We start from the raw sequence: 23,125 nt of genomic DNA, 5'->3' as shown, positions 1-23,125 counted from the left end.
CAAGGTGAAATTTCGTAAAGGAAATCACACATCATTATGTATTGGTCCACCTAAAAATATCTGTGTTCTAGTATACCAAATAAGACATAGCAATGTTAAAAAATTCTGGCCCCATGATAATTTATGGTTCAATCTAGTTTCTGAATGCCAAAATAAATGATAATCATTAAATGAAACAACTAAAATTATTTGGTGCTCAAAGGAAAACAATACGATGAACATATTTTTGGGGTAAATCAGAAACAGGAGATATAGTCATGAATATAATCTGCTTTCTTTTTTAATTAGGTAAGTCCAGAATTCCAAAATTTTTTAGATGCACAATATTAAGCATAGCAAAAATTATGGATATAAATAACAACTTTAGGGAATGTCAGCCTAAGTTATTGACTTTTAAATTACCATAAAAATGACACGACAGTCACCTAATATAGTAGGGTAAAAATCCTGCAAGAGCTGATTTAATGAGTGACACAATTTATTAAAAACTGTCTGTAGACCATATTTTAAAAGTTATTACTAAATGCACAAAACCAGTTTCTCCCTTCTTAGCAGAATACAAAATACCCCTGCAATCTTCAATATATCATTGGACCACTCTGCAAATTCCTTTTTCATGCTTGTTGCCAATATAACCTTTAGCCGAGTTCTGTGTTTAAGTTAATTAAGTTCCACTGTGCCGTAACAAAACGAAAAGTACTGAGTTCTCAAAAAGAATTTTTATCCTTGATGTGCCCCGGATATTTATAAGGCACCAAATCATTTCCTTGCCTCTAAAAAATCTGCCTTTCCCTTGGCAACTGTTCAGCATTCTAATTGGAATAAACACATAGACTACTAATGCAAACCACTTAAACTTGCAGTCAGTTTTGAGAAGATAGCTTGAGGGATCATGTTTTGGGCTACAAAATTAGACCAGGGAGGGGGCTCCAGTGATGACCCTATCTTATGCCCTTAAGGATACAGACTAGTATCACATCTGAATATTATTTGCCATGGTTTTTTTTTTTTTCTTACTACAGTTTCTAACAACCAACCATACACTGAGGGATGTTAGAAAAAATACATTCCAGAATATTTCTCTTTTGCATGGAATAAATAGAAATATCACTAGTAGTTTTTTGTCTGCACTTTGCTTCTGTTTCATGGCTGCCACAAAAATGATAGATGGTCATGAAACTTGAAAATAGAGGAATTACGCTAAATTAATATCATTTTTTTCTTCACTCTGGAAAAACATCTCACCCTCCACTTAACGTTTGTTTTCTGCATACATGAGAATGTCCCCAGATTCCAGAATGAAAAGTCTGCATATGCATTTTGGTTTTCTGTTTAAAATCACAATCTGAGATGACATTCCAATGTTAGGATATAAATCAAAACTGCATCACTTACTTAACATAAAATTTTACTAATTTTCCCATTAGTAAACATTACTGATTATTTTTAAAAATTAACCTATATTTTTTCAGATCAATTTCTTCTAAGTTCTTTACCAGTTTACTTGCTACCTATGTGATAGGATGACCACTGTTGTCTTTAAAACCCCTGCAAGTCCTACTCTAGAAAATATTTTGGGTCATGTTTAACATGGTGTGCAAAATGGGCATCGAACTACAGAGGCAGGCAGCATGGCTTGCCACTGACTCTCATGGATCCTGATCTGTGCCTGGTCGAGTGGTCTGAAGCATCACTGTGTGGATCAAGAAGCATGGCCATGACCCACTTGAACGACCAATCGTGTGAGGCTCTAGGCTGCTGACTTACAGGTCCATATTTGGTGACACAAACACACTTTCTTTGCTGAGCACCTTTAAAGAGATGGTTCATGATAACTGTCATATGTTCATTTAAATAGAAAAAGCCCTGCAATGTGCAAAGGACACCACGTACTTTCCCATGAAAATAAAACTGCTCACAAAATTGCTATGCCTCCTTGCACAAAATAAGACACAAATAACTGCTGAGTCTTCTCTGGGAAGCTTATGTAACCTATATTTACGAATGTTTTACTCTGAGGCAAACAGCTTGAGAATTTAGTAGACATTCTCCAGAGTACCCCCCAATTTTTCCCACTGTGATAGTCTGGCTATCAAAGAACTGAAGAAAGTACCCTGCTATCCATTACAGCCCCCAACGCCATCCGATTAAAAAAGTGGCAGATCTCAAAAACTAAGAATTCAGAGCTATGGCCAAGAAGAACATTAAGTAAACAACCACTGCCACCAACCTTTGGTTGGGCCTCTGGCGCTGTCACCTTGACGACTTTGTTGCGATTTATCATTTGCTTCACCCATCTTTCTACTTGGACGTTGAATTTCATGAAAACCACATAGCCAAAGTAAGCTGTCAAGAGAAGTAAGCTCTCCCACCACATGATAAAGTTATCCAGGAAAAATATGATCAGCATGATTAAGTCAATGATGTAGAAGGACACATCCCGAAAGAGCGGCCACCATGTCAGGTTTAAGATTTCTCTGGAAAACAGGGCGCACATGCCAATGACAAAGAGGATATTGAACACCGCTGAGCCCACGATCGTGCCAATGCCAACATTGCTGTGAGCAATAAACACCCCTATGAGAGACGTGAAAAGTTCTGGCGCTGAGCCCCCGGCAGCCATGAAGGTGGCTCCAGCCACATCATCAGAGATGCCCAGTTTTTCAGTGATGACAGTCAACGAGGGAACAAAGAACTCATCACAGACAATGGCTAAGGCTATGAACATGTAGATCATCCCAATGACATGGAGAATGATGGCGCCTTTTCTTCGTTGCTCGAGGGAAAAGATGTCTCTGGGGTAGTCTCCTTGGGCATGATCTGTACTATTCTCAGATATGCCTTCCTGAGAAAGAGCTGGCTGTGGAGTATAATCTCGAATCTTGTCATTTAAATCTAAGAGAGTTCTTTCGTGGTAACCGTGTGCTGCCCCAGGGCCACTTGCACCCCTGGCCTCTCCTGTGCTCTGTGTCTCTGTCTCAGAAAAGGCACTGATTGAAAACGGGACAGTGCTAATGGCTACCAGGCCTATGAAAAGGCCTAGGATTCGAATCAACTTGAGTTTTTTCCTGACATTATAATGTCTCCTGCAGCCAGACGGTGACTTATCGGAATACCATTTCTCAAGGAAAGAGATGGTGGCGCTTTGGTGCAGATCCATCCTGGGTCTTCTGGTGGATGTGATGGTTCTAAATTTGTAGACTCAACCAGATGGTTCTTTCATACTTTGCTTTGCTTTACAGGTAACAGTGCTTGTGAGGCGCTTCCACAATCAGGGATTCTTAGGCTTCACAGGAAATATTTTCAACATTTATGCTTAAATAAAAATAAAAACAAGGATACGTGAATCATAAAATCATGCATTTTTTTTTAACAAAATAATTTAGCAGATATGAAAAAAATCCTATCCTATAGCCAGCCATGGGACCTTGGGTTAAATTCCTTAATTCTTCTGAACTTCAGTTTCCCCATTTCAAAAATTAGGACAATGACAGCACCTACCACCAAGGAATGCTTTGAGGATGATTTAAAAGATATGAAGCATTAAAAGTAGGATGTGACATATTAGGCACTTATTAAAATGTGTGTACAAAGGCAAACATTGGGTAAATACATAGACTACATATTTGTGTGTGTTAAATAAAAAAATGTTATAGATGTAGATGAAAATCTGTTTATCCCACCTTAAATCATGTAACAAATAACATCCCAGTGCTCAAAAAGGTATCACTTCCTTTAGATTTATCTACATATTTGACAACCGAACCATTGCCTTTTCTTTTGTTCCAATTATATAATTCCAGTTGCAGGCACACTTTTCGGATTTAATCTGTCACTTGGAAAGGGCTGAGTGCTGGAGGATCAGCACTCTTTTTCTGGACACTTAATACTCTCAGGCTCTTCTTTTTCATGAAAACCCTCTCCTGTATATCAAATACAGATAAGAAGCCCTTTAAAAATTTAAGTTTAAAAGAATGTTCTGATGATGTGAACAAACTATCTTCCCTAAATATCTAGATATTATTTTCAGCTAAAGCTTTAAAAAAAAACAAAAAACAACCTTTAGTCATATTTAAAATACACAACTTGGTAAATCAAACAATTCCTAACAAGTAGGCTATTTCAAGAGATCAAATATGTATTTCATAAATAATATGCACGTTGCAGTAATACCTCTGTCCACAAAAATCTGCCCAAAATAGCCCCGACACTGACCCTCTAGTAGTTTAGACAGCTAAGCAGTTTTCATTCTCAGCCTCCACAGAGAAGGGTGAAATACCTAGATAGACAGTTGACATTCTAAAGATTCCTCTTTTTAATTTCTTTAAAAAACGGTTTTGATTGGGGATGGGTTTCTTGTATCAACGATTTCATTTTAGAGGCATTCGCTGAGATCATCTCAGGTGTAAAGCAAGCTAATTAAACATGCGCCAGTTACACATTGAGATTAGCTGGAACTCAGGTTTGCAGAGGGAGCCCAAACCAACCTAGGCTGAGATGCTGTTCCTCCTGAGATAAACCTAACCCCGCACAGATTCCCGGCTGGCTGGCAGATGTCTATGCTTAGCGTGAACGATTAAGCGACTCACTGCGCTCCGGGGATTGTCACAATGCTGGGCCGGGGCAAACGGCACGGACGGACTCAACTCCCAGGGTGCGCTATCGGCTCCAGCCGGAGCCTGACTCGACCAGCAAACCCACCGCTCCGCTGCACGCGAACAGTCTCCGCCGGCCAAGTGCACCCCCAGCTGCGCCCCAACTTTGCCTTGTGTGGTCCCAAACTTTCCCTGGTGGGTTCACAGGAAAATAAAACTAAAGGACAGACGCCTCACTAGAGAGCCGGGAGCTGGGATGCAGCGTGGGGAGGGGCTTGGCCGGCATCTCCCAGAATCGCTGGTGGGTAGCTGGGGAAGGGGAGCGTCCCTCTTAGCGCCTCCCCGACAGCAGGCCCCCCACCCCGAGCCGGAAGCAGGGCGGTTCGGGTGGGAGAAGCAGGGGGTGCTCAGAAGCCGCACCCGGGAGCTGAGAGAGTTGGCTAACTCCTTTCGGGGCCTGGGGCGCCCACGTCCTCCGCGAAGCCACCTGTGAGTCTGCCGCCGGATGCACGCCATCCGGATCCAGGGACCCCGACCTCTGCGGCCCCCGAGCCCGGCGGCTGGTCTGGGTTCGGCCGCCCGCACTTACCGGGATCCGCCAGGAAGACGCGCACACTGCGGGGGCCCGAGCGCGGCCCGCCGCTCCGGTCCTCCGCCTCCTCCGGCCCTCCGCCTCCTCGCTCCGAGGCCCGGGCTGCGGCTCGCACTCGCCGCCGCTCTCGCCGTCCGGGGCTGGGCTCGGGAGGAGACTAAGCCGCCGCGAGCCCCGCGCGCCGCCTCTGGTGCTGCCTGGCCCCCTCCGGCCCCTCCCTCTCGCCTCTGCGCGGGGAGCGTGGCCGCAGCGCGCTCGGCTCCCGCGCCCTCTGCTCCACGCCTCCTGGGCGCAGAGGCGACGCCGGCTGCGGTCTCTTAGGAGATTTCTCCGCAGTGGGGACAGGGGTCAGGATTTGCAGACGGGCAAGGACGAAGAGGAGAAATCATACAGGTCGGTGACGCGCCTGACTCCTTAGACCTGAAAGTATTGCCAACTTTGGGGTCATCTCTGCCAGGCCCCTTCTCTCCAATTATCTGCAGAAAGTGACAGCAGTCACATATTTCTTTAGGAGGCGATGTAATGTGATGATGGTAAAGACGATCACTGAAAAGGCAGGGAGGCCTGCAGGGTTGTGTGTCCGGGCCCAGGGTTTGTGAAGTCTCGGCTTTGGCTGGTTGGGACCCTGAAGGATCATTAGTCTTGCAGGCTGACCTTTAATTTTGTGGCTGATGAAGCTGAGACCCAAGACTGTCATTTTGAGTCATAGACAGCGTTCATACTCTGGCCTCTGGACTTCGTGCCCAGTGCTTTTCCCTGCCCTGTCAGGAAAACAAGACCCCCTAGACCACAAGATATTGAGTCAGGCTTGTTGGGGACTGGAGGCAAAATCTGGGCCGAAGAGTGGGCGAAGATGAGACATACCGGCTACTGGCGGAGGCCCCATTTACCTGACCCTGTGATAACCGCCAGAACTGCCAAGAGATTCTCACTAGGAGAAACCTTTCATCAGACGTTTTCCCCTCTCCTTACCCTCCACCCTCTTCCTATTTTCCACTTAGGGTTTCTTCATGCTTTCCTGGGACTAGGGGAAACGTCCGTCGTATCTGGAAAATGCACCACCTTTGACTTTGGGTAAAACTTTATACTCAGACCTCTACACGTCCCTGATAAGTCAAGAGAAGGCTTGAGAAACTTGAAATCTCTTTTTCTCCCACCAAAGCCAGGCATTTAAGATTATTATCTTGCTAAGGATTTAAAGTCTTATTCTGGAAGTCATTGTGTGAATTTTTAATATTTGCCTGTTATTTTGGAAGATTCCAGACAGTTACAAATAGGACAGTATAATGAACCTCCAGTGGGGCCATCACCCTCCTTGAACAACAATCAACTCACTGTCAGTCACATTTCATTTATACCCATTTTCTCCATGCCATCATTTTAAAGCAAATCCCAGATATTGTATCATTTTAATTGTAGATATTTACAGAAATCAAGGAAGCTATCAATCACTTCCAGGTTATGTCAGGAAGACTAAGGAATCAATTGAAATAGGCTCCCCCAGACAAGGATGGATCAATCTGAGCACCAAAAATTGATAATAATTGGAATTGTTTCAAATGTATCAAGTATGATTATATCTGTAAGTTCATAATGATTCTATAGTAACTTGATAGGTCACTGTTGATGGGTAAGAAGGAATGAACTCATTATTTTCAAATTGTTTTAGAAAAAAGAAAACAATCATGGATTTAATTTGCCTTTTCCATACAAATTGGACTTCAGGGTAACCAATTGTGCATGTGTGCTAAGTCCCTTCAGTCCTGTCTGACTCTTTGCAACCCTATGGACTGTAACCCACCAGGCTCCTCTGTCCATGGGATTCTCCAGGCAAGAATTCTGGAGTGGATTGTCATGCCCTCCTCCAGGAGATCTTTCTGACCCAGGGATGGAACCCAAGCCCCCTGCATTGGGAGCACAGAGTCTTAGCCACTGGACCACCATGGAAGTTCCACATCATTGGAATTTTTTTACAGGAAGAAATAGCTCTAGAGTTATAGTGATAATAAACAACTTTACATTGTTTTTGACTTGACATTTAGTCTAAAGGAAAACAAAATTCTACTAAATTTTCTTAAGGGCAAAGTGGAAGAAAGAAAACTGAGTGAGCCAGGGAGTTGTAGGCAACAAAAGTAAAGATGAAGTATTTATATTTCTTTGTCAGTTTAACCATCTCTTTTTTCCCTCTCTTCTGACACAATACTGTTTTTCCTACTTTCTATTATAATTTCTGGCTTCTCTGTTATCAATATCTATAGACAATAGAACATAAATGAAGGATTCAATTGTGCACAAAAGCAGAGTTCCCAACCTTGACTGTTGTTAAACCTTAGAATCGATGGGTGATAGTTTTAAAAGACGCCCGACAATGACCTCCTTCTTTTCCCCTTATTATGAGCTCCTTGAGGGCAAGAATCAGTATCATGTATTTTCCAGCATCAAGCACAGTGCTTGACATCCATTCAGCATATAGCTGTGAAATGAATTAATGAGTTGCAGCAAATGCAGTTCATTTAAGGAGAGTGGGCCAATCAAAAGGGTACAGGTTATGCCGCAGTAACAAGGAGCTCAGAAAATCACAGTGACTTGAAACAACAAAGGTTTCTGTCTCTCATTCACCCTACCTGTGCTCTGTGAATTTTGCTGTGTCATCTCATGCCTGTCTCCAAGTTGGTGACTATCTAGAACACTGCCAGTTGCTGTCACAAAGAAAAGATACATGGCAAATCTTGTACTTGCTTCAGTTTGGAAGTGATGCATTAAGGCTACTCTCACTTCACTGACTAAAGCAAAAAGCATGGCCATATCTATCTTCAAGGAAGTTAGAAAGTACAGTTGCACTATGTGATTGGCAGAAGAATGGTAAGATTTGGTGGTCAGCACTAATGACTGCCATGATGGAGCAAAAAAAAAAAAAAGAAAAGAGAGAGAGAGAGAACTAACATTTATTATGCACCTATCATGAACTAGAAGTTTTCACCTATCTCTTCTCAATCTCATGAGTTTTGCACTATTACTATTCCCATTTTATAGATCAATCAACTGAGGCTCAGTGAGGCTAAGTAGCTTGCCAATATTAAGCAGCTCTCATTTGTACCCAATATTGGCTCCAAATTCCACATTCTTTCTGCTAATCCTCATTGTATATGACTGAAGTTTTTGGTCCCTGCCTAAGTAACAGTAAACTGCCTTTTTCTTATGGGAATTACATGCTTAGGTGATTCCAGCGGATTTTTTATTTTATTTATTTATTTTTTTTACCACCAGCTGGTCTACAATCTAGCATAACTATCTATTTTCTAAGAGGATCCATTTTGCATAGTTAAAAGTAAAAATAAATATCAAAATAAAAGCCCAGTGTGCTCTAAAAATGTTCTTCTCAGGTCTCCAACCCTGAGACGACTTTGTTTTCCTTTGCATTTGGCTCGTTTTTTGGCCGGTGGCTCTCCCCTTCTAGTTCAATGAGAACCATAAAAGCAGAAAAAAAAATACCTGTGGGGTTAAGGGAGGCAGTACAAACTTCTTTGCTTTTGACAGTGGTTTCTGCAATAGCACTTAAAGCAACACACCCAAATCGTTGCTCTTTCTTCTCTTCTTCCTCCTCTCCTCTTTTTCTTCCATCTATTTAGGAAATGAGAAATGATGAATGCCTATTATTTTTACATTAGAGACAGAAATATTTTCTAGGCTTAAATGCTCAGGAAACACAAAAATTGAATTTCTCTTTGCAACACTATCTCAGCTCAGGGCTCCTGGGCACCAAGGTAGGTGTAATGTTGAGGCAGGGTTCAGAGGAGGGTGGGAGCACAGGCCACCCAGCAGTTGCATCAAGCAACCTGCAGTCTAAAACTCTGGCTGTCTTCCTGATTCCTGCAGGGCCACATGAGCGGTTTTGAATACTGAAATAAAATACTTGTTTTAGTCACTTCTAACAAGTAGTATGAATGAGTCACTAGTCTTTTTCCCAGCTCAGGGGTCTCAAACTATTCAGTTCGGCAGCACCCAAATCCTCCATATAATGAATGCACATGTGTGGTGGGGAGGGGTCCTAATATCATGGGAGCACGCCTCCCCCGGTCTAGTACTAGGACTCTGTCCATAAATCTACTTGGTACTCAAGCTCACCATCTCCCTAAATTAGCCTTTATTGCTAAAAATAGTGATCATTTCTCTATCATTCCACCTGACAATCCTTTTTGCTTATTTCTCAGTTTGTTCAGAATGAAAATGGAAGACAGGTGACATATAATGAATTCCTTAAATACGCAAAAGATTAGGCTGGCCAAAAAATTCATCTGGGTTTTCTGTAACATCCTATGGAAAAACCCGAATGAACTTTTTGGTCAACCCAATATTTCTACATGGCTCGTAACTCCTGCTTCCTGGTCCCTAGCGATGAATCATTTTCAAAGGTTTTGTTGTCTTATTTTCTTTTCCCCCTGGTATTTATCACAATCTTTTGAGTTAGTAGGATCATTTTGTTATCACAAGATTTTTCTGATTTGAGTGTTAGCTGTTAAATTCATATTACAATATTCATATTACAATATTCACCACCCCTGACCCCCAAAGCCCTCATCTCTACATAACCCTGTCCCCAACCTTTCAATATAGCTGTGTCGCCCATTCTGAATAAATGAACGTTCACATCCTTTAAGGAACACATTTTAAATTATGCAAACATAATCATCAGTTGAGTTGCAGAGTATACTAATTCACTTCAAACTCTCTGATAGAACTGTACATTTCCCCTCAGTATTTTTAGGTGGAGGGAATTTCAGTTATTTGCCAGTTTCGTGTTTTCCCCTTTAGGAGACATCAGTCCTGGAGCCCTGTGCCCTCCTGTTGCCACATGAGCCAACAGCTGCCCAGACCTGCTCCACGGGTATCATCCTGGGAATTCTCTTTGTGTTGAGAGCCCTGTTTCCTCAATCCTCTTTTCTTCTTTACTTTCCCTGCTAACTGGAGCACAGCCTCCTGTGTCTTCTGTGGAGTCCTGCCCCAAGGCTACAGTGTAAGGCCTTGCATCAAGGCCACAGACATGGAGCCCAGAACCAAGTTCACCTCCAAAACTGACTGAGCCTCTTTGTAACCATTGCCAAAAGCCCCCATGATTATCACCAGCAGGCTTCTCGATCCCATTTTAGACAAAAATGCCCACCACAGTGCTCACCCTATAGCACCTTAACCAATCACCTAAAGCCAGCCTTTCAGCAGGAATTTTCTTTGTTTTGAGGCTGCAAAAACTAACCCGTGAAAACTGTCGACTTTCTCTAGTGGTCAGCTGTACTTGCAGTGCCTACATTATCTGTGCTCTTTGTTCTTAATAAACTCACCCCTTTCTGCAATACTTTGTGTTTGGAAATTCCTTCCCAACTCGCATTCTGACTGCCACATCTTCAGAAGGGGACATGGGAGAAATCTTGAATGCTTGTGTGTCTGAAATATCTTTATCCTCCTCTTATGCTCTGTTCAAAGCCTGGCTTTGTGTAAATTCTTGGGTAAGAAATGATTGTCTCTTGGAATTTTTAAGGCACTTATTTCTTTTCTGTCTTTGATGTTTCATTGTTGCTGTAGAGAAGACTGATGCTGTTCAGATTCCTTGTCCTTCTTGATGGAATTCAGTTTCTTTTTTTTTTTTTAATAAAAGAAAATAATGTTTATTTAAAAATTCCTTCACACGTGTAAAAGAATGAAACTAGACCACTTTCTAACACCATACACAAAAATAAACTCAAAATGGATTAAAGATCTAAACGTAAGACCAGAAACTATAAAACTCCTAGAGGAGAACATAGGCAAAACACTCTCTGACATACATCACAGCAGGATCCTCTATGACCCACCTCCCAGAATATTGGAAATAAAAGCAAAAATAAACAAATGGGACCTAATTAACCTTAAAAGCTTTTGCACATCAAAGGAAACTATTAGCAAGGTGAAAAGACAGCCTTCAGAATGGGACAAAATAATAGCAAATGAAGCAACTGACAAACAACTAATCTCAAAAATATACAAGCAACTCCTACAGCTCAACTCCGGAAAAATAAATGACCCAATCAAAAAATGGGCCAAAGAACTAAATAGACATTTCTCCAAAGAAGACATACAGATGGCTAACAAACACATGAAAAGATGCTCAACATCACTCATTATCAGAGAAATGCAAATCAAAACCACTATGAGGTACCACTTCACACCAGTCAGAATGGCTGTGATCCAAAAGTCTACAAATAATAAGTGCTGGAGAGGGTGTGGAGAAAAGGGAACCCTCTTACACTGTTGGTGGGAATGCAAACTAGTACAGCCACTATGGAGAACAGTGTGGAGATTCCTTAAAAAACTGGAAATAGAACTGCCTTATGATCCAGCAATCCCACTGCTGGGCATACACACTGAGGAAACCAGAAGGGAAAGAGACACGTGTACCCCAATGTTCATTGCAGCACTGTTTATAATAGCCAGGACATGGAAGCAACCTAGATGTCCATCAGCAGATGAATGGTTAAGAAAGCAGTGGTACATATACACAATGGAGTATTACTCAGCCATTAAAAAGAATACATTTGAATCAGTTCTAATGAGGTGGATGAAACTGGAGCCTATTATACAGAGTGAAGTAAGCCAGAAGGAAAAACATAAATACAGTATACTAACGCATATATATGGAATTTAGAAAGATGGTAACAATAACCCGGTGTATGAGACAGCAAAAGAGACACTGATGTATGGAACAGTCTTATGGACTCTGTGGGAGAGGGAGAGGGTGGGAAGATTTGGGAGAGTGACATTGAAACATGTAGAATATCATGTAAGAAATGAGTTGCCAGTCCAGGTTCGATGTGCGATACTGGATGCTTGGGGCTGGTGCACTGGGACGACCCAGAGGGATGGTGTGGGGAGGGAGGAGGTAGGAGGGTTCAGGATGGGGAACACATGTATGCCTGTGGCGGATTCATTTTGATATTTGGCAAAACTAATACAATTATGTAAAGTTTAAAAATAAAATAAAATTTAAAAAAAAATTCCTTCAGAATGCCAGGAAATATTAGAGGAAATTGATATTACTAAATGAGTAAGACGAATCTAAAATACCTATTTAAGAGAAAAATTACTTTCTCAATCTTAACCCATAATATTCATACCAAAACATGCAGTAATTGTTCTTTTAATTATTTTCCTGTCTGTCTTTTCTCTCTCTTTTTTTTTTTTTTTTTTGAGAAGATTTTAGACCCATCCCATTTCTCACAGTATTGTAAAGCTTCATGATAATGTTCCCTGGAGTGGATCTTTTCTCATTTTTTTTTTCTGCTTTAGAAACTTATATATATGTCTGGGAAAATTACTTTTGTGTATACTTAAAAAATAATTTTATTCTCTTCATTATCTGTGCTTTTTTGGTATTTCTGTTTGATTTTGAAATTGCTTGCCTGATCCTCTAAGGAAGATATTTTTTCCCTCCATATTCCAGCTCTTGAGAGATTCTTGGTGTTATCATTTAACTCTTCTAGTATTAAAAAATTTCAGCTTATTCCATTTTTAATTTTTAAAAGTTCTAGTTTGGTCTTTGCACATTTCTTTTATGTATAGTTTTCTGTTTCTATTCCTTAGGTCAGTTAGCATCTCTTCTCTCTTTGAGGCACTGTATGCTTCATGAAGCCATGGGCTTTTTCTGCTTTGTTCACTGTTTATGGTTCAACATCTAGAAAAAATGACTGCCTGGTATAATAAGCATTCAATAAGTATCTTTGAATGAGTGAGAATATTTATTATGCTTATTGCAAGTTTTCTTCTTCTCCCTGAAGTTTCAGTTTCCTACAAGTTCCTTTTTGCTATTTGTTCTGCCTTATTTATCATTTCACAGGCCTTGGTAAAATGGTCTGCTTGGTATCTATTAATAGCTGAGTAAGACACTAAAATGCTAATTCAAAGCTCAAGGGTTTTACTCTATGGTAATCAAGTGGGGCCTCAGCCATTCCATTGCTGGAAGCACAAGGGTCAGGATCTCCATAATTTAACTTGGGCTGATCCACTTCTCCATAGAAGAGTTCTCAAGCTCCTGTCAGAGCTATTTTTTCCTAGTGGCTGGTGTTATGAGAGCTGAGCTAGAAAAGAGGTTGGAGGAGTTTCATTTTTCAGTTGATAGACTTTAAGGTAGCTTACACTTGACCATGGTTTTGCTCAATATCCCAGACAACCCTGGGTGAGTTTCTTCAATGGGTCAACCTCAGTCTTCTGCCAAGCAGGAGGGGTTGTCTCCTGGCTATACAGGATGGGAACAGGTCTTTAAAGATCTTATTACTTCTTTAAGATTTTCAACCAACCTTCCTATTTTTAGCTCCATCCTATATCCCTGCTTAGTTGGTTTTCTGTTGCTGCTATAACAAACTAGCTTAAAATTAGTGTCTTAGAAAAACATATATTTATTACTTTAAAGTTCTATAGGTCAGAAGTCCAGTATGGTCTCACTGGACTGAAGTCAAGATGTCAGCAAAGCCCCTGGTGTCAGCAAAGACCCTTTCTTGGAGGCTTGTGGGGAGAGTATGTTTCTGCTCATTCAGATGTTGGGGGATTTAATTCCATACAGTTGTAGGACTGAAGTATCTTGTTTACTTGATGGCTGTCAGCTGGGGTCACACACAAAAATCTCTTTTTGTGGTTTATAGTGAAGGCTAATAGATCACAGATGTTTTGTGTTTAATCATTTAGTTTTATTCGGTCCACTTTGGTGCTACAAATCTGCTTAGAGAGAAGGAGAGAGTCCTTCTCTCTCCTCCTTCACATTCCAGTTTATTTATGCTGTGTTCAGTTGTTCAGACATGTCCGACTCTTTGTGACCCCATGTAGCCCGCCAGGCTCCTCTGTTCATGGAATTTTTCAGGCAAGAATGCTAGAGCAGGTTGCCATTTCCTACTTTGGGGGAATCTTCCCAACCCAGGGATCAAACCTGCGTTTCTCACATCTCCTGCATTGGCAGGAGGATTCATTACCAATGAGCCACCAGGTAAGCCCCCGGTTTATTTACTTGATGCATTAGGTTCCTTAGGCTGCCAAAACAAATGATCACAAACACTGTGGCTTAAAACAACACAAATATATTCTCTCACAATTCTAGAGGCTAGAAGTCTGAAATAAGGTGTTGGCAGGGCCATGCTCCCTCTGAAGGCTCCTTTCTTATTTCTCAGCTTCTCTGGTGGGTCCTGATAAACCTTGGCATTCCTTGGTCTGTAGCAGCAATACTTCATTCTCTACCTCCCTTCCCCATGACCTTCTTCTCTGTGTGTCTTTCTGCATCTGCTCCTCTTATAAAATCACCAGTCATTGGATTTAAGACCCATTCGAAATACAGGATGATTTCTTCTTGAGTTCTTCATCTAATATTTTCCAAGACCAAATTTCCAAGGAAGATCACGTCCCTAGGTGTCAGGTAGACCTGAATTTCAGGTCTACATTTAGCCTGCTACATGTGAAGTTAAGAGTCCAGGTCTGAGAAAATGAGAAGGTTTGCCCACATCCTGACCACTCCAGCCTTGCTGGTTCTATGTGAAATTGTGGTACTAAAGTGTATTGTATTCTTCTCTGTTAACCTGTATCTTCAAGAGATTAGATTTCTCATGCCTTGCCATTTATTTTAAGGGAGTATCATTGAGCTCAGAAACATTATCTATTACTTTAAAAAAAAATTCTCCCTTCATTTTCCCAATATCATTATGTTTTGCAGAAATTCTTTTATCATTGGTAATTTGAGATAGAGCCATATCCTGGGTTCATGGTAGATGGAGGCGCCTCCACTGTATGACTTTATTTTCTTGTTAATTTGGAATTTGAGCGGGACAAGTGAGGAAGTTATGTATTTATAGTATTACCTTTATAGAAAGACTACTTTTTCCCCCAAAGAGCTACATAATATCTTGTGGATAATTTATTGAACAATTTCCCTATTACCCTATTATTATTTTCCAATTATAAATAACACTGCAGTGGACAGTATCATACTTGTAACTCAGTGTGGACACTCTTGTTTACCTTGAAGTATGTTTCTTATTACTGGGAACTCGTGTGTGTTTTTCTTGAAAGTGGATTGAGGAGGTTAAGTCTTCTCTGCTGATGCTCTTCCGCGAATGTCTTCACTTCATCCAATAACCAGTGGATATTCTATCTTGTAATTAATTCACTGGTAAGCCAATGGGCTTCCAGTCCTGTCTTGACTAAAGTCTTTAGCAAAAGTATTAGATTTTTAAATTCATGCACCTATGGTCAATTAATCTATGGCAAAGGAAACAAGAAGATACAACAGAGAAAAGATAGTTTCTTCCATAAGTGGTGCTGGGAAAACTGGACAACTACATGTAAAAGAATGAGGTATAAACATTCTCCGGAGAAGGCAATGGCACCCCACTCCAGTACTTTTGCCTAGAAAATCCCATGGACGGAGGAGCCTGCTAGGCTGCAGTCCATGGGGTTGCTAGAGTAGGACACGACTGAGCGACTTCACTTTCACTTTTCACTTTCATGCATTGGAGAAGGAAATGGCAACCCACTCCAGTGTTCTTGCCTGGAGAATCCCAGGGACGGGGGAGCCTGGTGGGCTGCCGTCTATGGGGTCGCACAGAGTTGGACACGACTGAAGTGACTTAGCAGCAGCAGCATGAACATTCTCTAGCACCATATACAAAAATAAACTCAAAATGGATTAAAGACTTAAATGTATGGCTGGACACTATAAAACTCCTAGAGGAAAACACAGGCAGAACACTTCGACATAAAACTGCAGCAATATCTTTTTGGATGTGTCTCCTAGAGTAATGGCTTTCCAGGTGGTGGAGAGGTAAAGAATCTGCCTTTCAATGCAGGAGACATAAGAGCCACGGGTTCGATCCCTGGGTTGGGAAGATCCCCTGGAGGAGGGCATGGCAACCCACTCCAGTATTCTTGCTGGGAAAATTCTGTGGACAGAGGCTCTTGGCGGGCTATAGTCTGTGGGGTTGCAAAGAGTGAGACATGACTGAGCCTGCACACACTACCTGGAGTAATGGAAATAAAAACAAAAATAAACAAATGGGACCTAATTAAATTTAAAAGATTTTACACAGCAAAGGAAATCATAAACAAAATGAAAAGACAGCCTACAAAATGGGAGAAAATATTTGCAAATGATGCAACTGACAAGGGATTAATTTTCAAAATGTACAAATAGTTCATATAATTCGGTATCAGTAAAACCAAACGACCCATTCAAAAAAATGGGCTGAAGATCTAAATAGACATGTCTCCAAAGGAGACAGAGATGGCAAACAGGTGCATAAAAAAGATGTCAACATCACTAATAATTAGAGAAATCCAAACCAAAACTACAATGAGGTGTCACCTCACACTGGTCCAAAAGCATGCATGAGAGCTTAGTTGCTTCAGTGGTGTCTGACTCTTTGCAATCCTATGGACTAGAGCCTGCCAGGCTCCTCTGAGAACAGCCATCATCAAAGAGTCTACAAATAATAAATGCTAGAGAGGATGTGGCAAAAAAGGAACCCTCCTGCACTGTTGGTGAAAATATAAATTGGTGCAGTCACTGGAGTACAGTATGGAGATTCATGTATACCTGTGGCGGATTCATTTTGATATTTGGCAAAACTAATACAATTATGTAAAGTTTAAAAATAAAATTAAAAAAAAAATTAAAAGTAGAGCTACCATATGATACTGTAATCCCACTTTGGGGCAGGTTTATGGAGCGACTTTCCTTTCACTTTTCATTTTCATGCATTGGAGAAGGAAATGGCAACCCACTCCAGTGTTCTTGCCTGGAGAGTCCCAGGGATGGGGGAGCCTGGTGGGCTGCCATCTATGGGGTCACACAGAGTCGGCCACAATCTGAAGTGACTTAGCAGCAGCAGCATGGAGAACACTGTAAGTTGAAAAGATATGTGCACCCTAGCATTCACAGCGGGAGAAGGCAATGGCATCCCACTCCAGTACTCTTGCCTGGCAAATCCCATGGACAGAGGAGCCTGGTAGGCTGCGGTCCATGGGGTCGCTAAGAGTCGGACACGACTCAGCAACTTCACTTTCACTTTTTCACTTTCATGCATTGGAGAAGGAAATGGCAACCCACTCCGATGTTCTTGCCTGGAGAATCCCAGGGACGGGGGAGCCTGGTGGGCTGCCGTCTATTATATATATATATAATGGAATACTTCTCAACCATAAGAAAGAATGAGATAATACCATTTGCAGCAACATGGACGGACCTAGAGATTATGATACTAAGTAAAGTAAGTCATTATTTTGAAAAATCCAATTCTTTAAAAATCCTTAAAAATAATAGGCAGTTTTAGGCATGAATATTTAATAGAATTTCAAAAAAGAATACTATCAATATGGATACATAATTATAATCTATGTTTATAATTCTGCCTTGTTCAAAACATATCTACTAAATGAAAACACTTCTTTTTGGAAAACATATACCAAGACAATAAAATTTCACATTATTGATGAAGCTTCAATTGTTCTATGTAAACATACATAGAATAATTTCCTTTAAATGAAAAATTCAATACTTTGAAGAGAGAAGGTTTTTTAATATTGGGGAGCTGATGTAAATTAAGACCTGAAATGCTATAAAAGTTTTTGTGATTGATGTCAGAGAACACATATTTCAGTGAAATATACTGACATAAAAACCTTACTGAATTTTTATATAGATGTGCCAGTGTAATGTTAATAGTTTTTAACCACAATTTAAAAAATATTCTGGATATTTTAATTTGGCCCTAAGCCACCTTATTCAATCATTTCTGGGTGATGCAATTAAACTTATAAAGTAAATGTTTTCTTTTTAATTGTATATTTACTTCTATTCATCAAATAAACATTAGAGAGAGCATTTTGGAAGAGATAGAAAATGAAATAATGAAATTAGGGAAATATTTACATCTCAGTTGGCAGCTTATAGTGCTAGAGCTAAAAAGCAGTTTAGAAATTATGTCATTGTTACAAATTGTGAAATGAGGTAATTGAATATTTGATAAATGAAGAAAAATAATTTTTGAAATGCATTAAAGAATTGAGGTTTTAAAAAAACATCTTTACTGAGATATAATGCATATGCCATTAAATTCATTTTAAAAACATACAACCGTTTTTAGTCAAGGAATAATTATATTTAGTGAAGAAGAAATTTATTGATGGTGGACTGTGGTCTGAAACATCTGATGTTGTGGAAAAAATAGGGAAGTGTTAATTCTACAACTTTGTTCTTTTTCAATATTGTTTTGGCTTTTGCGTCCCTTGCATTTCCATATGAATTGTAAGACAAGCTCCAGCTCCTCAATTTCTACAAGGAAACCTTCTGGGATTTTGATAGGGATTGTGTTTAATCTGTAGATCAATGTGGAGAGTACTGACATCTTAACAATATTAAGCCTTTGATCCATCAACATGTGAATTCTTTCCATTTATTTAGGTCTTCTTTCATTTCTTTCAACATCGTCTTGTACCTTTTCAGAGTATATGTTTCATAACTCTTTTGTTATATTTAATCTCAATTATTTTATTCCTTTTAAAGATATTAGAAATGGAATTGTTCCTTAATTTCATTTTGGGATTATTCATTGCTAATGTATAGAAATACAGTTAATTTTTTATCTTATATCATCCTGCAACCTTGCTGAACGCATTTATTAGTTTTAATAGTTTTAGTGTATTCCTTAGGATATCCTATGTGCAAGATCATGTTGTTTGCAGAAAGTTTTACTTCCTCCTTTCCAATCAGGATGCCTTTTATTTATTTTCTTTCCTAATTGCCCTGGTTAGAATCTTCAGTAGTATGTTGAATAGAATTGGCAAGAGCTGGCTTGTTCCTGATCTCAGGGGGAAAGTGTTCAATCCTTCACCATTAAGATAATGCTAGCTGTGGGTTTTTCTTAGATGATTTTATCAGATTTCTTTCACCATTAAATATAATGCTAGCTGTGGGTTTTTCTTGGATGGCTTTATCAGATTGAGAAGACTCCCTTCTAGCTTATTGAGTTTCTTAAAATCATGAAGTGTTGTTGGATTTCATCAAATGCCTTTTCTGCATCTATTAAGATGTTCATATGGCTTTTGTTCTTTATTCTATTGACATGGTACATTATATTAATGATTTTCAAATATTTGGAGATTTTATTTTAATAAATGATAATCTATCAGATATTGTAACTTTATAAGAAAGAAATGTGTCAATTACTAAAGCTGACATAAACTCCCATAGTGACTGAACATGTACCAATGTATTATTCTTGACACCTGTCAACAGTGTGATAGAGGTGTATCATGCTGTCAATAATGGAATAGCCCTGTAGAAAGCCCACCTACATTTCATGGACAATATTGACAAGTCTTGACTTTGTCATTTATCATAACGAATTACCCTCTTCAGCTGTACATTTTGGAGAAGGCAATGGCACCCCACTCCAGTACTCTTGCCTAGAAAATCCCATGGACGGAGAAGCCTGGTGGGCTGCAGTCCATGGGGTCGCTAAGAGTCGGACACCACTGAGCGACTTCACTTTCACTTTTCACTTTCATGCATTGGAGAAGGAAATGGCAACCCACTCCAGTGTTCTTGCCTGGAGAATCCCAGGGACGGGGGAGCCTGGTGGGCTACTGTCTATGGGGTAGCACAGAGTCGGACACGACTGAATTGACTTAGCAGCAGCAGCAGCAGCAGCAGCTGTACATTTAATAAGGAAGCTTGTGTTTTACATTCAGGTTGTTGATAAAATAATAGAATAAGACAATGCCATAGACTGACATTTCCTGTGCTGTTCTAGAGATTGCTGTTTAAGTTTACATGAATCCATTAATCAATACTTTAATGTGCTGCCATTCTTCTAATAAGAAATCCACCCAACAATGCTATCATGCAGAGAATATTACTTCATCTTATCAAAAATACATCTTATGAGACTTACTGAAAATGAAGATATATATGGTTAATTACATTATACTGTGTTTGGTGAGGATAGGCACTTTGTTACCATTCTAACAGTAAAAAAAAATTAAGAGAAACTTCACTTAAGTAGAGTTGGGAGACCAGAGGGGACACTGTCATGCCCTGCAACAATAGCAGAGCCCAATAGAAAGAAGAAAGACTCCTCTTCTTTCCTGGCAAGGACTCAGCCAATGAAAAGACACAGACTCTTTGTTTACTCCCAACTTCTTTGCCTCTCTATTAGAGCATTCTCTTTTCCTTGCTCTGCAGGGACTTGCATGTAGCTCGCTATGGTTGCAGACCCCCAGTTGCAATTCTCTGCCAATTCCAAATAAACCCGTCTTTGCTAGAGAAATATCTGGCAGTCTGTTTGTTTCAGTTTACCATCCTCAAACCCTTGAACAATGCCTATCACATAGAAGGCTTTTAGTAAACATTTGTTACATGAGTGAATGAATTAAATTCCCTGGTGTACTAACCTGTGTGTGTGTGTGTGCTTAGTTGCTCTACCATGATTGACTCTTTGAGACGCCATGGATTGTAGCCCACCAGGCTCCTCTGTCCATGGAACTCTCCAGGCAAGAATACTGGAGTGGGTTGCTATGCACGAAGATCTCCTGAAGATCTCCAGGGGATCTTCCCAACCCAGGGATTGAATCCAGGTCTCCCACATTGCAGGCAGATTTTTTACCATCTGAGCCACCAGGGAAGCCCATACTAGCCTATAAGAACCAAAAAAGGGAAAACAAATTGTTACCATGATAAGTTTTAGGTAAACCCATGTGTTCAAATACATCTAAATTATGAGCTTGACAATTTTTTTCACTGTTAGGTCCAGGTATTATAAGGTCTGAAGCTCAGACATTTTCATAGGCCTGTGAAAAACTTCATTAGGCCAACTTTCAATGCCAACTTCGTTATAGGGCCTTAGCAGAGCCCTGGACAAGTGTGGGTCCCTGAGGCTTAAGCTGTGTTAGCATCCCAGTAAACTATCTTATCTAAACTCTCACAGTGGGTTGATACTTATATAATGAATGAATGAATGAAATTCTTTCTTTTTCCTCCTAAAAATTAAAACTTTTTAGTTGCCTCATTTCAGTTTAACTTTGGATGTTAAAGCATATGAAATTAGAAAGGGCATGCTGTTTATCAAATATTAAGATAGGGCTTCCCTGGTGGCTCAGTGGTAAAGAATCTGCCTGCCAAAACAAAAGACACGGGTTTGATCCCTGGTCCAGGAAGATCCCACATGCTGCAGAACAGCTAAGCTTATGTTTCACAACTATTGAGCCTGTGCTCTGGAGCCCAGGAGCCACAGCTACTGAGCTCGTTTGTGGCAACTACGGAAACCCGTGTGCCCTAGAGCTGTGCTCCATAGCAAGAGAAGCCACCACCACGATGAAAAGCCTGCACACTGCAACTAGAGAGTAGCCCCCACTCGCCACAACTAGAGAAAAGCCCATATAGCAACGAAGAGCCAGCACAGCCCAAAACAAATAAATAAATGAATTTTTAAAATAAAGTTAGGATAATTCAGACTAAAGAACATTACTTAATTCTATTTTTAAGATTAATTATCTGGGGAAGTCATAGCAAAAGAACAATCCTGAAATTTAAAGTTTTAAGGAACATATTGAAATCAAGCAGGACCCTGTGGATCCCCACACCCCATCACCCCGGGTACAAATCTTTTCTGTGTCCCCCATTTCTTGTTTGTTGGAAAGAGATTTCAGCCTCCTAGAACCTCCCTGAGTACCAAAGGACGGATTCAAATAGCTGCTAATCAGGAGAATGAGGGAATAGAGAAACAAAGGAGAAGCAATCAAGACATAATGGTGCAGCAATGGGACAGGGTCCCAGTTCCTCTTCAAAGAATATACATGATGACAGATCTTTGGGAATTCCCTGTAGATTCAGCAGTCAAGACTCCAAGCTTCCAGGTTTGATCCCTGGTTGCTCAATGGTAAAGAATCTGCCTACAAGGCCAGAGACCCAGGAGACCCAGGTTCAATCCCTGGGTCAAGAAGATCCCCTGGAGGAGGGCATGGCAACCCACTCCAGTATTCTTGCCTGGAGCATCCCATGAACAGAGGAGCTTGGCAGGCAACAGTTCATAGAGTCCTAAAGAGTCAGGCACAACTGAACATGCATGCAGGTAGGGAACTAAGATCCTGCAGCTGTGCAGTGGGGCACACACTGTGCAGTGGGGCACACACACACACACACACATATATATATGTATATATAAACTATATATTTATATATAGTTCTTTTACAGGAACTAAGGCCCCCCACCCAGGTGGAGGGTAGTTACATCAGGCTGAGCACAAGAGTCCTGGAACACGGCCCTGTTACCTCACCAATCAGAAGAAAGTCTGCACACATTGGAAGATAAAGAAGACTCTGACCACCTTCCCAAAATGAATAATTGTAATTAACTTTCCCTTTTTCCCTTTAAAAATTTTCATGGTTGAGCAGAATCTTCGAAGTTGGTTCCTAGACATGAGTCTCCCTTCTCTCCAGGTTGCCAGCCTCCTTAATAAAGTAGCATTTCCTTTCCAACTGTCAGGGGAGTGTAATTTCCTCGGTTCTGTCTCATCACAACAAAGATTTGAAGCAATGGACATTAAAGCCCTCGGAGCATCACAGCTCTCAGACAGTCCATGTTATAGTTCTCTGATAGATCAGTTTTATTTAGAAAATAAAGAAAAATACGTCCTCAAGGCGTGGGGGCATGCCCACCCAAAAGATGAGAAAGAGAGAGAGAAAGAGACAGAGAGTGCACCCGCAGGGGAGAGAAAGAGAGAGAGAGACCCCGGCCCTTTGGCTCCTCTTTTTATATGCTTTTTTCCTCCCCCTGGGAACTTCCCTATGTAAATTGGGCTAGCCAGGAGTGCTGTTTGTTCTACCTGAGGTCCTCACTCCAGTCCTCAGACCTTCCTTTGTTCTATTTTCACGGGC

General features: G+C 40.6%; 1 protein-coding gene and 1 long non-coding RNA gene across 5 annotated transcripts in view; one reads left to right on the top strand and one right to left on the bottom strand.

Moving 5' to 3' along the window:
• Positions 1-5,373, bottom strand: part of SLC24A2 (solute carrier family 24 member 2) — a 289,753-nt gene extending 284,380 nt beyond the window's left edge. For 2 of the 4 annotated variants that reach the window (XM_070794478.1, XM_070794477.1), the window contains exons 1-2: positions 5,185-5,371; positions 2,231-3,315 (exon numbers count right to left, since the gene is read on the bottom strand). In XM_070794478.1, the coding sequence (XP_070650579.1) occupies positions 2,231-3,160 (930 nt within the window). In that variant the 5' untranslated portion in view covers positions 3,161-3,315; positions 5,185-5,371. Of the gene's footprint in view, positions 1-2,230; positions 3,316-4,589; positions 4,825-5,184 lie in introns of those variants that run through there. The other 2 variants (XM_070794474.1, XM_070794476.1) reach the window with 2 other exon arrangements.
• LOC139184533 (uncharacterized) lies at positions 5,366-22,732 on the top strand. Its single transcript, XR_011568021.1, has 2 exons — positions 5,366-5,580; positions 22,443-22,732. It is a non-coding gene; the product is annotated as an uncharacterized lncRNA (long non-coding RNA).
• Positions 22,733-23,125: the final 393 nt, after the last annotated feature.

This window comes from Bos indicus, chromosome 8 (genome assembly GCF_029378745.1).
Source record: "Bos indicus isolate NIAB-ARS_2022 breed Sahiwal x Tharparkar chromosome 8, NIAB-ARS_B.indTharparkar_mat_pri_1.0, whole genome shotgun sequence".
Lineage (NCBI taxonomy): Eukaryota > Metazoa > Chordata > Mammalia > Artiodactyla > Bovidae > Bos > Bos indicus.
This window is presented reverse-complemented; position numbering and strand designations above follow the sequence as displayed.